This window comes from Sprattus sprattus (genome assembly GCF_963457725.1).
Source record: "Sprattus sprattus genome assembly, chromosome: 15".
NCBI lineage: Eukaryota > Metazoa > Chordata > Actinopteri > Clupeiformes > Clupeidae > Sprattus > Sprattus sprattus.
In genome coordinates this window covers 12,347,159-12,362,886 of record NC_137913.1, presented here as the reverse complement: position 1 = coordinate 12,362,886, position 15,728 = coordinate 12,347,159, and the positions used below count along the sequence as shown (strand labels likewise).

At 45.2% G+C, this 15,728-nt stretch overlaps 2 protein-coding genes across 3 annotated transcripts; both read right to left on the bottom strand.

Annotated features, from left to right (window-relative positions):
• Window positions 1-1,685: 1,685 nt before the first annotated feature.
• Window positions 1,686-12,840, bottom strand: rnf10 (ring finger protein 10). Of its 2 annotated transcripts, none has more exons than XM_080852350.1 (17): window positions 12,333-12,840; window positions 10,378-10,565; window positions 9,504-9,709; window positions 8,680-8,770; window positions 8,123-8,307; window positions 7,628-7,764; window positions 7,182-7,339; window positions 6,743-6,874; window positions 6,245-6,485; window positions 5,809-5,942; window positions 5,344-5,461; window positions 4,942-5,043; window positions 4,541-4,681; window positions 4,241-4,332; window positions 3,943-4,000; window positions 3,492-3,659; window positions 1,686-3,207 (listed from the first exon to the last, which is right to left on the bottom strand). In XM_080852350.1, exons 1-17 carry the CDS (start codon window positions 12,481-12,483, stop codon window positions 3,134-3,136), a joined length of 2,376 nt encoding a protein of 791 aa, XP_080708476.1. In that variant the 5' UTR covers window positions 12,484-12,840; the 3' UTR covers window positions 1,686-3,133. The 2 variants fall into 2 exon arrangements, with proteins under 2 accessions (XP_080708476.1, XP_080708477.1); XM_080852351.1 differs by having other exon boundaries at window positions 3,492-3,656.
• An 825-nt stretch (window positions 12,841-13,665) lies between these two features.
• pop5 (POP5 homolog, ribonuclease P/MRP subunit) lies at window positions 13,666-15,711 on the bottom strand. The gene is made up of 5 exons (XM_080852189.1): window positions 15,638-15,711; window positions 15,395-15,537; window positions 14,899-15,048; window positions 14,607-14,690; window positions 13,666-14,224 (listed from the first exon to the last, which is right to left on the bottom strand). Exons 1-5 carry the CDS (start codon window positions 15,655-15,657, stop codon window positions 14,115-14,117), a joined length of 507 nt encoding a protein of 168 aa, XP_080708315.1. The 5' UTR covers window positions 15,658-15,711; the 3' UTR covers window positions 13,666-14,114.
• Window positions 15,712-15,728: the final 17 nt, after the last annotated feature.

The window sequence follows — 15,728 nt, the reverse complement described above, 5'->3', positions numbered from 1 at the left end:
CAGAATCAGCAGGAACAGCAGCTGGAGGAGCGGGAGGGGAAGCTGCAGGAAAAGCTACGGCAGCAACGGCAGCAACGGCAGCAGGAGCGCCTACCGCTGCGGCAGCGGAATCTGCAGGAGCTGCGGCGGCAGCGGCAGAGAGAGCTGCAGGAACGGCAGTTGGAGCTGCAGGTACAGGAGCGGCAGCAGCAGGAGCTGCAGCAGGAGCGGGAGTTGCGGGAGCAGCAGTTGCAGGAGCTGCAGCTGCAGGAACAGCAGCAGGACTAGCTGCGGTAGGATGACCAAAAACAACAAACAGATGTTGGAAAAACAGGACAGAGGTGTGAATGGCCAGGATGCTGCTATTGTGCAGGAGAGTCCACATCAGGAGATAACAGGGGATAATTGGGTGATATTTCATTTCCACACCCACACACCTTTATGTGTTGTTAAAGCATAAGTTTCCATTCATTTCCGTTGATTTGCTAGTTTTTGGTTTTTATTTCATCTATTGAAATAACAATTTTGAAATGAATTGGTGTATTATTAGTGTATACTGAATACTGTGTATGGCAGTGTAGTCATAATATTACTTCTGCAAATGTATCAGTTTTTGTTCAAATAGATCCTTACCCACTAGCACCCATCACTTTCACAAAGCACTGATGACACTAAAATACTACCAGGTACTCGGTTTCTCAGCACCAGATTTTTCTATTCCGTGAAATTAACCTAAAAAATGTAAGTACATTTAAAGAACCCTCAAAACTAAAATATATTGTATAATTTCCTCGTATGGCATAGTAGATCAGCAGTCAGCACTTCTCAATGGTTTCCCTCTATGGAGAGAGATATGTCTCAAAAGTATTTGTAAATGCAAGTACCATGATCTACAAATGTTTCACGATTTACAAATGTGTTTTGCAATCCACAAAAACTAAATTCTTACTCGTGATTTGTAAGTTTGCATTTACATAAATGTGCTATGATTTGTACACATAGATGTCCATTCGTAAATATATCGTTTGTAATTTCTTAAAATACTTAACATTTCGTGTGTGCATTTCTCATGGTCTGTCATTTGTAAATCTACAATTCGCTTGTGAAGTGTTGAAACTGAATTTGTGGATCGCCCAATACACGCGTGCAATCCATGGGTGGGTTTTCTCTGCTGACATTAAATGCCTCATGCTTGTATCCATCCTCTGCATTTGTACACATGACCTTGCTTGTACTTATTGGTGTATGTATCTGAATTAGTTTCACACCATTCACATGATAAAGCTCAATTTCACCCTTAGCATCCAAGACTTATTGTGTGATGGTGTTGAACTTGCTGGATATCTGAATGAGGAAACTCAGTGAGGCCAATACAATACTCCTGATGATGGGAGATGATGCTTTGTGAGAGCTCAATTTTCCGTCATAAAGCCTGCTTAAAGGATATTTTCATTTTTGTTTCTCTCATCATCCGACTAAATTTGTCTTCAAATAGATCCTTACCCACTTTCACCTACCACCATCACAAAGCACTGATTGTACCTACCACTTTCACAAAGCACTGATGATGTTACCTACCACTTTCACAAAGCATCAATGACCCTAGCATACTACCCAGGGCCTCGGTTTCTCAGCACCAGTGTGGAGAGTTACGGCCGTGCCGAGGGCTGGTTACGAGGTCATTACAAAAAAATGACAATACTCCCTTTGGCTGTGTATAATAATCTTTATTCATTCCAACCTTAGGTCAGTTTAAGCTTCTTTTTTGTATTCCTGTGAAGTCGACCCTTAAAAATGAAAGTATATTTAAAGAACCCTCAAAACAAAAATATTCTGTATAATTTCCTCTTACGTTTGTCTTTACACTCAATACTTAGCACAGCAGATCAGCACTTCTCTATGGTTTCTCTTTCTCTGACACACACACACACACACACACACACACACACACACACACACACACACACACACACAGAGCAATAGTGATGTAGGGTTTGGACGAGGATTACAGGAACCGGACCCCAGGCCAGGTCACTAGGAGGATCCACAGGGTAAACTAGTTTTACTTAGAGTGGTCATTTGAATGACAGCATCTGTTGTATTTGTTATTTTCTTAATCCTCATCAATCTGAATTGGCCATAAACCCTTTTACATTTGCAGATGGATGCACCATTAAAACCAGCTCATCTGATGGGTCCCCTTAGACCAGACTAATTATGACCTGGAGTTTGGATGCTTTACAGAGAGGAACACTGGGCGAGAAGGAAAACACCTGTATTGAAGTAGTTGGTGTGAAAAGCATTGAAAAACCAGATTAATCTTGCTTAATTTTACTCAGTTTAAAACATTAACGTTTGAGAAACACACTTAACAGCCTACCCATCATGTTGTACAGGATAGTGATGAGGTACAGACCATTTCAGAGATGAATGTTCCAATCTAGTTTATCATAAAAGCAATATCGCTCAGGTTAAGATGGCTGCAATTAACACTATGACCTCAAAAAGCTCTAGAAAATCTGCCAGCTTCTTACTTGGCTTGCAGGGGCAACAGGTTTGTTAAGGTGCAACTGACTCGAAGTGGGAGAGGGGTCCTGGAAGGTAAATCTACAGCTGGCCGACTGCTACACTTCACCCACCTACCCACTCCAACAATCCACCATTACTCTTAAAAACTACATCTCAAAATAAAAAACATGGCCTCTTATTTAAAAAAAAAAAAAGAATGCGTGAGAAGTCCATCAGATTGTGGGATGGGGTGACGTGAGTTCATATTCATCTGGGCATGGGCCAGTCTGCAGTGTAAGGTCAACCATGTCGTCAATGTTGATATTCAATACACCATTCCACTTTGAATATCTCAATGGTTTGGGAGACTAATGGAGGCTAATGGGCAAGACCAACTGTGGCCAGTGCAGAAGGGCAATGCTGTGTTTCATAGGCCTTCGCACTCGCAAGCCACTCTTAACATAAGCAGCTAGAACAGGGACTAACTTACTCTGAGAACTAAAGCTGATTGAGAAAGTGGAGAATGAGAATGAGATACTGCTGAAGGGCACACAGGATACACAACTGGGTGGGGAAAACATGAGTCGAGGGAGTGTGTGTGTGTGTGTGTGTGTGTGTGTGTGTGTGTGTGTGCGCGCGCCGTCTTCTACTTGTTGTGAACCATAGAGGTGCTGAACAGAAGCTTCTGCTTTTTCTTTTTCTTCTTTCCCCCTTTCTCTTCTGAAAAACAGAGCAACCACAGACAGAGACACAGAGTTAGTCAGTAAGTGAAGGTGTGGCTTTGACTGGATGGATCCAGAGACTAACATCTAAAACTGGCCATAGGTGAACCACATCAAAAACGATCAGGATGAATTTAAATTACACAAACTGTAAACTCACAGGAGAAAAGTCAGAAGAACTGTGTTACAAACACACAAACAATAAGGCACATACGCACACATGCATGCACTAACACACAGACACGTGTGCAAACGCACATGCACACGCACACACACACACACCTGGCATGGGAGCAGGCTGAGGGGTGGCCGTGGGCCCGTGGTCCAGCTGCATCAGGGCCTTCTCAAAGGCCTGGCTGAAGGAGTTCTGGAAGCTGGGGACAGGAACCCGGTCTGAGCCGTCACTCTCCCCATCACTGTCTGCCACTGGGGGAGCCAGCAGCATGTCTGCTAACAGACCAAAACAGACAGAGAGGAGAGGAGAGGAGGGAGGAGAGGAGAGGAGAGGAGAGGAGAGAGGGATGAAAGGAAAAGACAGTAGGAGGAAAAAACAAGCAAGGAGTTAGATTCAGCCATCAAGATCATTTCCAGGAAATTCTACAATTATTTCCATACTGCCGGTCACCATCACTGAGGGACTGACCTCCAAATGTAAGTTGAATTATTTGAGGTGTAACACCATCCTTACACACATAGAAATGAGGAGAGTAGAGTGGGGGTGTGTGAATCTTACCTTTCATTGGGGTAATCCTAGGCCCAACATCAGCCCTGGATCTGCCGTCTCGGAGCATCTGTATGGCAGCAGAAGAAAAGCCAGTTAGCGGATTTACATTTCCATAGACGACTACTGTGCATTAGGTAATGTCATGAATCAATGTTACGGACAAGCTTTAATGCATTTTAAGGTGACAGAATATCACTACATGCATGTTAGTATATGTGTATCAAATCTGTAGAGGTATATTTCGTGTAGGGCAAAATAGACCTCTGTGTGTGTGTGTGTGTGTTTGTGTGTGTGTGTGTGTATGTACCTTGGCGAAGGACATGCAGTGGGAGTCCTCCTCCATACTGCCCACGCTCAGAACAGGACTGTGTCCACCCAGACTGGGGAACATCAATCCATCTGCAGCAGCAGCAGCAGCAGCACACGAGGGACGAGGGGACAAGAGGGAATTAAATGACTGCTCATAATGACAAAGTTGTATCACCAAGTAGAATACATGCATATTTTAATACTACACTAATATTGTTTTTGTATGGGGTATTGTGTGCACATTACAACTGTATTTTAGTGTGTGTAGTGTGTGTGTGTGTGTGTGTGTGTGTGTTACCTGAGGCAGGGCTGCAGCTGAGAGGTGAGGAGGGAGCCAGAAGGAACTCAGGGTGGGCAGGAGGGCAGCTATCGCTGTTGGGGGGAGAACCAAATGCAGGGAATTGCTGCAGGTTCTCCAGGCCAATGTGCACCTCGGGATCTAAAAACAAACACAGAGGAATAGGCACAATTAGAAAACAGGAATATTAACCACCATCAGAACATATGGGAACCATATAGATCAGTAGAACCCAGAGGAACAAGAGACATCAGAAAACAGACTAACCCTAACCCATTAAAACAGAGGAACCACGCAGACCATAAATACAGTCAGGACTGGCTATCAGAGCACCACTCACTAAAGCACGAGGGGTTAGGAGTGTAAGGAGAGCACAAAGGGTGAAGCTCCATGGCACTTACATTTGCCCTGCTTCCTGTTTTCCTCCATCTCAATGCGCCTCTCCCTCCGCTTCTCATCCCTCGCTTTCTTCTGCCTCAGACGCTTCCTCTTCTCTAGGTCATCTGAGGGCGAGAGGAGAGTGGGTGGGGAAGAGTGCAGAGTTAGGGCAAGGAGCAACATGCTTATTCAAGTCTGAGACATCATGCTTCTGGAATTTGCCAGAGGATAGAATGCGTGTGAATGCGTGTGTGTGTGTGTGTATGTGTATGTGTGTGTGTGTGTGTGTGTGTGTGTGTGTGTGTGTGTGTGTGTGTGTGTGTGTGTGAACCAGACATACAGATGAACATAAAATGGGTGAGAGAAGGAACAAGGTCTGTGTGTGGGGGTGAGAGAGATGTGAGGCAGTTGGAAAGGGAGCTCACCTGCAAAGCTGTCCAGGGTCTCTTTGGAGAGGACTGGAGGCTGCAGTGCTAACTCACAGATGCTGAACTCACAGGTCAGGGGCAGGTGGGCCAGGTACCGATGCCGACGGCGGACTTCCTACATACACACACAGGATAATGATGGATTACTGACTTTCTCACATTTTTCAGGGGATATGAAAGCGGTATAACCATCGGGCAGTCTGCCAGTCTACCCATCTGAACGGCATGGCCATTCTAGTATTTAGCGTACAGTCTTCAACTCTGGCAAAAGGTTGTTGATATTTGAGCTTAACAACCAATCAAATTACACATCCTCCTTCCATCCTAGAATAGTGTATGTGTGTAAATTTCACAATAAGGCTCTTAATACTCATACTCCTCTGAGAGTGTGTATGTACATGTGTATCTGGATCTCCACCTATGCTGGCGTGTGTGTGTGTGTGTGTGTGTGTGTGTGTTTACCTCGGTGACTGCCTGTCCCTCCACCTCTACTACAGTGGCGGTGATGGCAGAGGGGCTGGCCTCCAGGCTGCCGTACTCCCTCACCAGGCAGCGCACATTCACCGGGTGCAGGAACATCTGCTGCCCATCATCCGCTACAGGAACACACACAAATACAGTACATCACATTATATTAACACACACATACAAACACACAGACAGACATACACAAATACAGTACATCACAGTCACATAAACACATACACACAGACATACAAACATCAGACCGAGAAATAAATAATATTAACACACACAACCACACACTCCTTCCAGATACCCATATATTTAACATGTACAGCTGACGGTGCCGTGCTTATGATAGTAGTTTGATACGAGTGTGTTTGTATAATACCCCAGCTGCTCAGACAATCACTGATAAAGGTCAGTCGAGGCTCACCCTGGTAAAAGTAGTAGTAGGGCCCGGGCTCTGAGGTCTGGGGCCTTCCTGCCTCATTCTGGTGAGCAGCAGGTGGCCCCTCTAATGCCTGTGGGGCCTCTGCGTCAGCAATCGGGTTAAAGGAGGCCTCAACGGGTTCTTCAGGCACCTCCTCAGCCACCTCCCCCGCCACCTCTACCGGGTCCACATCAGGCACCTCCTGCACCTCATCGTCGAACGCTGAGGAGTACTGCAGCACCGGCTGGAGGATAACACAGAAAGCAGAGGAGAACTAAGTACACAGTGAAAGGGCTAGTTCTGACGTTGATTTGGACATGCGATTCACAACGAGGAAAGATCAGTGCTTTGTGAGATACGCAACCAAGAGTAAGGTGTGTGAATTTCCAACACATTTGGATACAAATCTGATTAGAGTTATTGTACAGTAGTTGCATCATTTTCTAACAGCAAAGCTCCTGAAGAGTTTGATCAATCAGAGGATAATTTGTTGGAACCCACCTTGGTGCTGGAGTGTGTGACCACGGGTACCTCAGGAGAGGGAGGGTCAGACAGGGAAAGCCTCTGCAGGTCCAGTCCCTCTACAGCGCCCCCATCCTGAGAGGTCCGCTTCAGCAGGAAATCTTCTTGCTCCTGCAGACACGCACATACAGACAGAACACAAATAGAAACTTAGACTCCTAGCTAAAAGGCTTCAACTGCAACTGGGGCTGATGTTTGAGATATTCCAGATATCAATATCAGGCCCTATATCAGCCAGCTCATGTCTCATATTGAATGTATTCGTATATATTGCCATGCAGGTCTGTGGGCTGTGCTCCTCCAGGCTGAGCTGTGTTTGTGTGTGTGTGTGTGTGTGTGTGTGTGTGTGTGTGTGTGTGTGTGTGTGTGTGTGTGTGTGTGTGTGTGTGTGTGTGTGTGTGTGTGTGTGTGTGTGTACCTGTAGCTGGAGCAGAGCACTCTGGATGAAACAGGACTGTGGGTCTTGCTCCTCCAGGCTGAACTGGATCTTCAGCACCTCCTTCTCCTCCTGCAGCATGCCCAACACCTGCTTCTCAGATGCCAGCAGCAGCTTCGAGTACATGCCTAGATGCCCATCTGTAAACACACACAAGGTTATTTTACCAGTTCACCATTTATTTTGCCTTATCTGACCGACATAACTGTTGAAGGACATTTTTTTCATTTTGTTGTTGCAATTATGCTTTGTCCAGCTAGAAATGCATTGTCCTGTAGAGAGCCTTGTATTGTAAGCCTTCACTCAGACTGACCTTACAGGTAACACATTTAAAAGGTCCTTTCACAGGTCCAATGAGGCGCACCCGCCAACCAATACACTTCTTTCCACCCGCCCACCAATACAATTCTTTCCACCCACACACACACCTCCAAAGCGTATGGGCTCCTCCACCTTGACCCACTGGGAGCTGGGAAGCGCCATCAGTGAGCCCTTCTCCCTCCTCATCAGGCGCATGGTGATCTGGTCTCCCGCCACATACTGACGGGTCTCCATGGCAACCACACTGCAGCAGGTACGGGAGGGTAGGAGTGAAGGAGTCAGACACACATTTCAAGGGTCAGTAGCCTGAAGCATCGCAACATTATTAGCTTCATTAGCAAGTAGCATCATTAAGCTAATTAAACTTCCACAGAATATTATTACAGTAACGGCTACCTAATATCTAGCAAACACCACCCAACATTACATATGCACATAAAGAGTAAAGAGGGTCACAGGAGAACATAAAGAGTGTCACAGGAGAACACAGAACCAGTCAGAAAAAGGCATTGAATGTAGAAACTACAAAAAGGTCAAAAAAGCGCCAACAGCAGGACTTTGTGCGGCGCTATGACACCATGCTATGAGGTGAGGGGACTGACCTCTTGAGGTCTGGCCCGTTCACTGCCTCGTAGCAGATGGGGCACTTGGACCAGCTCTTGTCACCAAGGGAGAGGTAGTGCAGCATGCAGGGCCAGCAGAAGATGTGGCCGCAGCGTGTAATCTGCGCCGCCACCGGAGGGTACAGGCAGATGGGGCAGGAGGGCACCTCGTGGCTGTATATCCTCTGTAGGGGGTGAGAGGAGAGAGAGAGAAAGGGAGAGAGAGAGGGAGGTCAGGTGATAGACACATCATGACATTTTCTGCTTTTAAAAAAGGACAGCCAAGAGAAAGTGTGTGTGTGTGTGTGTGTGCGTGTGCGTGTGCGTGTGCGTGTGCGTGTGCGTGTGCGTGAGAAAAACAGAAAGAGCGAGAGGGACAGAAGAGTGTGTCAAGTGACTGGTCCCTCATGACCGGAGATGCTCTGCAGGGGGGCGTGTGTGTGTGTGTGTGTGTGTGTGTGTGTGTGTGTGTGTGTGTGTGTGTGTGTGTGTGTGTAAGTAAGAGCGTGTGAAACAAAGACAGAAACAGAGGCAATGTGAAGATCCGCTGGCCTCACCACTTGTTGCACACAGTCCCAGTTGACCAGAGTGTCTGGGTCAGTGAAGTGGGCCGTGTAGTCCTGATCATCCATCACCACAAACTGGCAACTGCAACAGAGGAGACAAGGAAATTCAGTCACTTCGTATCAACAGCACAATCATGAGAACAGCTGCAATGAGAACACATGCAGTACTAACGTTAGACATCTATATCCCAAAGAGCTGCAGGTAGAGTAGTAGCTTAGCTAACCTGAACACTGTTAAATGGTTGGATAAAATGGAATGTAAATGGACTTATATCAAAGCAGGGTCTTAAGACATTTTCATTGACAACTTGTCAAATCTTCTCAGAACCTACAAGTGCAAGAACTTCACGCCACAGGATGGGCCTAATTATTGAATGAAAATTAAATAACCATTGTCAACTTTTCAAAACTTCTCAGAACCTACAAGTGCAAGAACTTCACGCCACAGGTTTGACCTCATTATTGAATTAAACTTAAATATTCAATTTTAAGGCCCAACCTGTGGTGTGAAGTTCTTGCACTTGTAGGTTCTGAGAAGTTTTGAAAAGTTGACAATGAAAATGTCTGAAGACCCTGCTTTGATATTATTATGGTTCATTTTATCCACCCATTTAGATTTTCCATGACTCCGGGAGTCCCACACCAAGTATAACGTGACGACACAAGAGTAATATGTAACCAGAATCCTGAACACTTTTTCTGACCATTAACTACATCCTGCAAGCGTTTTTCACAGAATTTCCACTCCAGTCCTGGGGATTGAAGGCCCAATTCCGCACACCCACTCAGTACAGGGCCGTGGCTGGTGCACTCACTTGGCCTGCAGGAAGAGCTCCTTGTTGAAGGGCTTGTGCTTGTGGCCCCACTTGTTGCGGCGTCCCCAGCAGGTGTGGCCTTCGCCGCCACCACCGTTCGGGCCGCCTCGCGGCTCAAACGTGAAGTTGAGCAGGTGATTCAGGCTTATCTTTCTGAGTCCAGTGAATTGAGCCGGGCTGAACTCGGCCCGGCGGCCCTCTGCTACCTGATAATGGGAGGACGGAGAGCAAGGTCAGGTGTGGAGTCTGTGGAAGGGGTCAATTCAAATGGATTTGGACAAAATATACAGATTGCAAGTATTGTACACCCATCTTTTGGCTGGATAACACTTAAATGGAAATGGAAATGAGCCCTAGTGACTAGTGACTGTTTACCCATCCAGGGTAGTGATGCACACAGTGAAGCACACTAACCCGGAGCAGTGGGCTGCTTTTGAGCGCCCGGGGAGCAGTGATTGGGGTTAGGTGCCTTGCTCAAGGGCACCTCAGCCGTGGGCATGGGAGAGCAGTGCTCTATCAATAAGATTGCACCCCTCCATTGTTGATTGGCTAGAAAAGTGTATGCCTCAGTCTGAGGCACTTTGTCTGTTTCCCCACTCACAGAGCCAGGACTGTGCAACACCACCAGGGTTTTGGAGCACACACACTGGATGGAACCCCCCAAATACTGTCAGGAGAGTTTCTTTTGATTTGGCGAATATTAAATAGATTAGAAACCAGAGCTGCACTTTGCACTAATGCAGTGACTACTTGTTAGCTGGAGTCACAGATGGCAAGACATCACTCAGCCATCAACCTTCAGTGGGTCATAGTGTCACACTAGTGAAAGTCAGTTTATAGAGAACAGTTCCTTTCACAGTGGAATACACCTCACCTCTTCTCTTCTCCCACCGCCCATGAGCCCATACTGTCGGTCACCCCCGCCCCTCTGGGGGGGTCTCTTGTCGAAATTCTTGCTTTTCTGTGGAGTGGTGCGGCGGGGACCTGGGAAGCTCTCCGCCTTGGGGAAAGCAGGCTCCCGCTTACGGGTGTAGCGCTTGGAGCCTCCATTATTCTTTCCATCTGAAAAAAAGAGGAAGAGAGAAAAATTATTATCAGTCACTTTTAGCAGACCATCGTGACTTGCCCAGTTTGTTATGAAAATAGCCTAGTTAATTCCTTTAACCGTCTGACAATGCAAAGAGAGGAGAGAATTGTTATATTATAATATTTGTAAAACAATCAAAACAAATAACCGATTCCTTACATAATAAAGTGTAACACCGCACACAGAGACATGCATCTATGGCTATAGGCTACGTCCACGAAATAGGTCAGTTTTATACCAAAAGCTTATGTTCAGTATCATCTTTATTCCAGGCCTCTGACAACCCACTAGTAGACATATGGGCAAGACAGATAAAGTAGTTCACTACACTAGTAGTCTCTTTGGTGTGGTCTACCCTGCACCTTTGAACCAAAACATCACTGAACTAAGGCTCATGTCATCAAGCTCTCAGATGGAGGCCTACTACACTTATCAGCATAGCACAGGGGCCGACCTCTTCTGCCCTCACTCGCACCCCATGTGTGGACACACACACACACACACACACACACACACACACACACACACACACACACACACACACACACACACACACACACACACACACACACACACACACACACACAGGAATACTCTTCCTTTAGGGGTTAACATTTTAATGTTGTAGTCTTCCTTCTTGGCTTAGCCATTAAAGAAAATATGTAGATAACATTAGCCTGCTTTGTCTTTCAGTTGAAAGCCAAAACCAAATCAAATTGGATCAAAACACAAATCATGGAATATCAATGAAGTCATCACCAATTGTTATGGTCTTTAGAATTATGCAATAACTTGAACAAAAAATAAGTCTAAAATCATGATGTCCAGGTGTATGGGTGCATCTGGGTAGGTGTCTGAAACAAACAGGCCAACTATGCACTTTTCTGACAAGACTATTTGAACCCAACCTCAAGCGTACAGTGCCGTAGACCTGCACCCATGACTAGGCTGACTTTCTACAGTGTGAGTGCAAAGTTCTGACGAGGCCTATCCCATGCACGTTGCTCTGGGAGGCCAAGTCACGTTGTAGCTGTGTTGTGTCGATAACTTCTGCTGGGTCTAATTGTGGCCAATTAAAAGCTACCGTTTTTAGACATCTCAAGCAACTACGACGTCACATGGGTTCCAACCAAACCAAAAAATTGAGGACAGCTGTCACAAGACATATGAGCACGCTGACGCAACTGCTTTAAACTAACTTTAATACCTAGCTAAAATAAAGTCCGAACATCAATTCGCGATGAACAAAGGATACTTTCTGTTGACGTTAATTTCTCCTGTTAACATAAAAAAAAACGATCTCCTATATATACTGAATATAAACGCAGGAGACATGACGTATGCTTGCCAGCTGGAAAGTGTATCGTTCGCGTTACCACGTTTATCAGTTAGCTAGCTGGCTAAAAAAAGCTGCGTAAAGTAAGACATGCTCAATTTTAACACAATAAGCAAGGACAACGACGATAAAATGTAAGCAAGTAAGAAAACAATTCCTATCAGGCTACTAAAGTTAGCTCAATATTTAACGTTAAATTGCTTTCTGTACCTGGTGGACGGCTAGCTTTCTACCTACGTCATACCGATTAGACTAACAAAACCATGCAAGTCAGTGGGCCTTCTCCATCGTTACACTATAAACAGGCAATAGTTTAGCTAGCCTGAAACAAACATAAACGTCCATACGTAATCTTAATCGAGGCACAATGGCGATGTCAACAAGGTTAGAAAACCAGCTATGTTACCTGTTTTAGGTTTAGAATCTCCAGGAGCTGGGCCTGTAGAACTCGAGCGGGGCGGAACCTTGTTGTTGCTGTTCGGATTTTTCTCCATGTTGTTCTTGAGAGAGGATTTGAGGCCGAGCTCGGGGGAGAGAGCGTCCGAGCTCTCTAGCATTAAACGGAACAAAAGGAGAGGTGAGCGGGTTGTTACAAGTGCGGGTCAGGCGACGAAGGCCCTGGATCATTTCTGTCAAACACGGAGACTCCATTACGGTGACATCTTGACAGCAAACCAACAGAGAAAAATAAGAGACACAGTTCAGGCGTCTCAGTAAATGAAGCTAATACAATAAGAGAACGAGTGCTCAAAAAAGCGGGGCCCGGACCCCGGGTATTGCAGCTATTTCCTTGTCGTGGGAAAAGCTGAGCCTCTGAAAGGCGATAGCCGCTTCCCAAGCGTGGAAAACGGGCAAATATGTGGGTTTATCTCCCCAAATTCCGCTCACAAGAACGAAGTCGGACTTATGGCGACGGGTCGCCAAACAGGAACCGCAACGACCCGGATGACGGGTTTATATAAATTCTGACTGCCGCAATGGTTTATGGGAAGTGTGGTATTATTGGCGAAAAACTGACCTAAAAACAATCTGATACTTCAGACTTTTAATCATCCAGCACTATATTTACTGGTACATGAATCTACACAAATTCACCAACTGTGGCAACTGTGTCAACTGAATAAGACTACATATAACAGGTTTATGTTGGCTCCACACCAGTGAGACATATTTAGCCACCTTGTTCGCTGGTTGTGGTTGCACATTTTTCCCAAAAATAGCACAGCATAATCTGACCAGTGCATTTTGCTTTGGGGTGGTGTGTCAGACATGGTGCAATCACGTAGTAAAAATAAGTCTATAGGAAGACAGATCAATCTTACCTACCATCCCAATATTACGGGAAAACAACCAATTTCCAATGCCGTTAAATACACATTACAAAGCATATCGCTGTGTTTGATTTATGTGTCCATTAAAGTACCTTCACAGAACTCTTGTTTAACTGCTCGGGCAGCATGAGAAAAGCATTCCTGAGATATTCCCATGGTTATTCTTTTACTCGTCTTAAAGATGTGTGCGGTAAAACACTTTTAACAGATATCAGTTTCACTTTCAAAATATCCTGAATTTTGTGAGAAGGACACAATTTCACTGATTCCTCAGTGACATGTTGTTTAATCCTGGTGCCTAAACAGGGTGAGTGGGTGGTTCAAGAAACACTGCAAGTGTGTTTGTGTGATGGTCTGGGACAACAAACAAATAATGAAGGCCACACTTTACACAGATTTACAATTTTATTTGCACACTGCAGTGCAGCATTTCATTCACTCATCCCATTGCGTACCACAAGTTACCCAACCTTAGGTTAAATCTCAAATGAAATGGATATCAAAAGGAAACATTAGTCAAATAAGTTTGTCTAGTTGGAAAGGCACAACATAGGCTATTAATGTAATAGTTGGAGTTTGGATCATATGAAAATACTGAGAGTTCGATTGAAGTTATACTTCTTCCATGGGCATTGGAGATTGCATACACAAAAGCAGTAAACGGCGACCCACATTCCTGCTGAACAAATTCAGTGAAATTCACTCCTTGTTTCTTAAGTCTTACAGCATACCCAGCTTCTGAAACATCAGGATGTCATAGTGGCCAGCCCATTCCACTGTGGCACCAGGAGGAAGGTTCAGGGACATCAATGCCAACATCCCTCTTACGCTACCAGCACTCAGCCCATCAGATATGGTCACTCATCTTCCCACTCATCATCCTCCACTTCATCCTCCTCTTCTTCAACGTCCCGCTCTTTTTCAAGAGAGCAGCTTAGCACTGCCCTCCGCACCTCATCTCTCTCAGCTATGAGTGGGAAAAGGATGACATGAACATGTCAAGTCTGGCAAAAACTAGTAATGAACTTTGGATAAGTGGTACCCTAATCTTGTAGAGTGAGACCACCCTCCCCACAACCATAGGGGAATTTACCCTAAATGTGGCCATTTGGCATGTTTATAGCAAATCAAAGGCATTGTGAAGACGGAGCTCAAAAATGAATACCGCACATCAATTGTATAGGCAGTGATGGGTAAGACATGTTTGTGGGTGAATTTCTCTCTGGAAGAATTTGGCAAAAACAATAGCAAAATTTCAACACATTTTTCACAATATGTGCTCTTGTATCAAAGTGTCCAAGTCATAGCAGGTGACCTGAGACTAGTTTCCCCCTGAATACCACACTTACCTTCATTTCTACAGTGAGGTAGCATCCTGTGGAGCTGTTGAGTGCTGTACTTCACCAGAAATTTCTGGCACGTTCGGATAGTTCCTGCAAAAATGGAAGGTATACAAACTGAAGTTGGGTAATCTCCCATACAAAAGTGTCTGCAGCTAAATGACTAAATCTAAATGTATAATCACACAACTTCACGAGGCAGTGTGGTGTCTGAATGTTTAACACAAACACAAGCAAAGACCCTTGATTATTAATTCTCAAATTGGTGAAAAATGGCCGGTGACTGGCCACAGCCCCTCACCTCCAACATGAAGACAGCTGATGGAACACTGCACTTTCTGGCCACGGTTCTCTAGACAGCTGATGAAAGGCAATGCAGACCAGAGATTCCGATAGTGGCTCTTTCTACAGCGTATCAGGATAATGCCTGTGTGAGCATTCACGTACTTCACTGCATGGGAAAAAAAGTAAAGACACTATTTATAAAAGTAGTCAGCATAGTTTCAAACCATTGCCATTTATCAAGGCAACTTGGAGATTGTTTACTAGGTGATTAAGATCAATTCCTGAATCCAATTAGCCAACTATATAACATTTACGCGACTGTGATACAAATCTACCAGCCAGCAATGCTACGACACATATATGAAATGGCATGTATCCATGATGTAAACGGCGCACTTGACCAAACCACGAATGGCAAAATTAAATCACGCACAGTTAGGTAGCTAGTTATGCAGATCTGATGGTGCATGACCTTATACCACATTTGAGGACCACTTTGCAGAGGTTCGTACCTCCGTAGCTCAGAATGAGCAATGCTGCGCCGTAGTCTCCGTGTGACCGAGCCACCGCATTTTTCACGGCATGATATATTGCTCTCTCCTCAAGTAGCAACAAGCTGCTTCGATCCTCCACACATACTTCACAGAGCAGATACCTACAGCATGAGGATCACACATTATAATGCATGCATGACATGTATGTAAACGACAACATTAGGGTAAATATCGCCTATAAAGTTCGACAAATAACCTCACCTGGATTTAAATCTCACCATTTTGGCCACACATGTGAGACAGATCCCGAGCCCCTTGTGGAACTGTGTCGCAGAACAACTACGCACAACTT

Excerpts from the sequence above, each read along its gene's own strand:
- rnf10 (XM_080852350.1), bottom strand. The coding sequence starts at position 12,483 with ATGCTAGAGAGCTCGGACGCTCTCTCCCCCGAGCTCGGCCTCAAATCC. Across the intron at positions 10,566-12,332 it reads AGATTCTAAACCTAAAACAG|ATGGAAAGAATAATGGAGGC; the intron begins GTAACATAGCTG and ends TCTTTTTTTCAG. Across the intron at positions 5,943-6,244 it reads CTACTACTACTTTTACCAGG|CGGATGATGGGCAGCAGATG; the intron begins GTGAGCCTCGAC and ends GTGTTCCTGTAG.
- pop5 (XM_080852189.1), bottom strand. The coding sequence starts at position 15,657 with ATGGTGAGATTTAAATCCAG. Across the intron at positions 15,538-15,637 it reads ATGGTGAGATTTAAATCCAG|GTATCTGCTCTGTGAAGTAT; the intron begins GTGAGGTTATTT and ends CTCATGCTGTAG. Across the intron at positions 14,225-14,606 it reads ACCTCACTGTAGAAATGAAG|CTGAGAGAGATGAGGTGCGG; the intron begins GTAAGTGTGGTA and ends TCCCACTCATAG.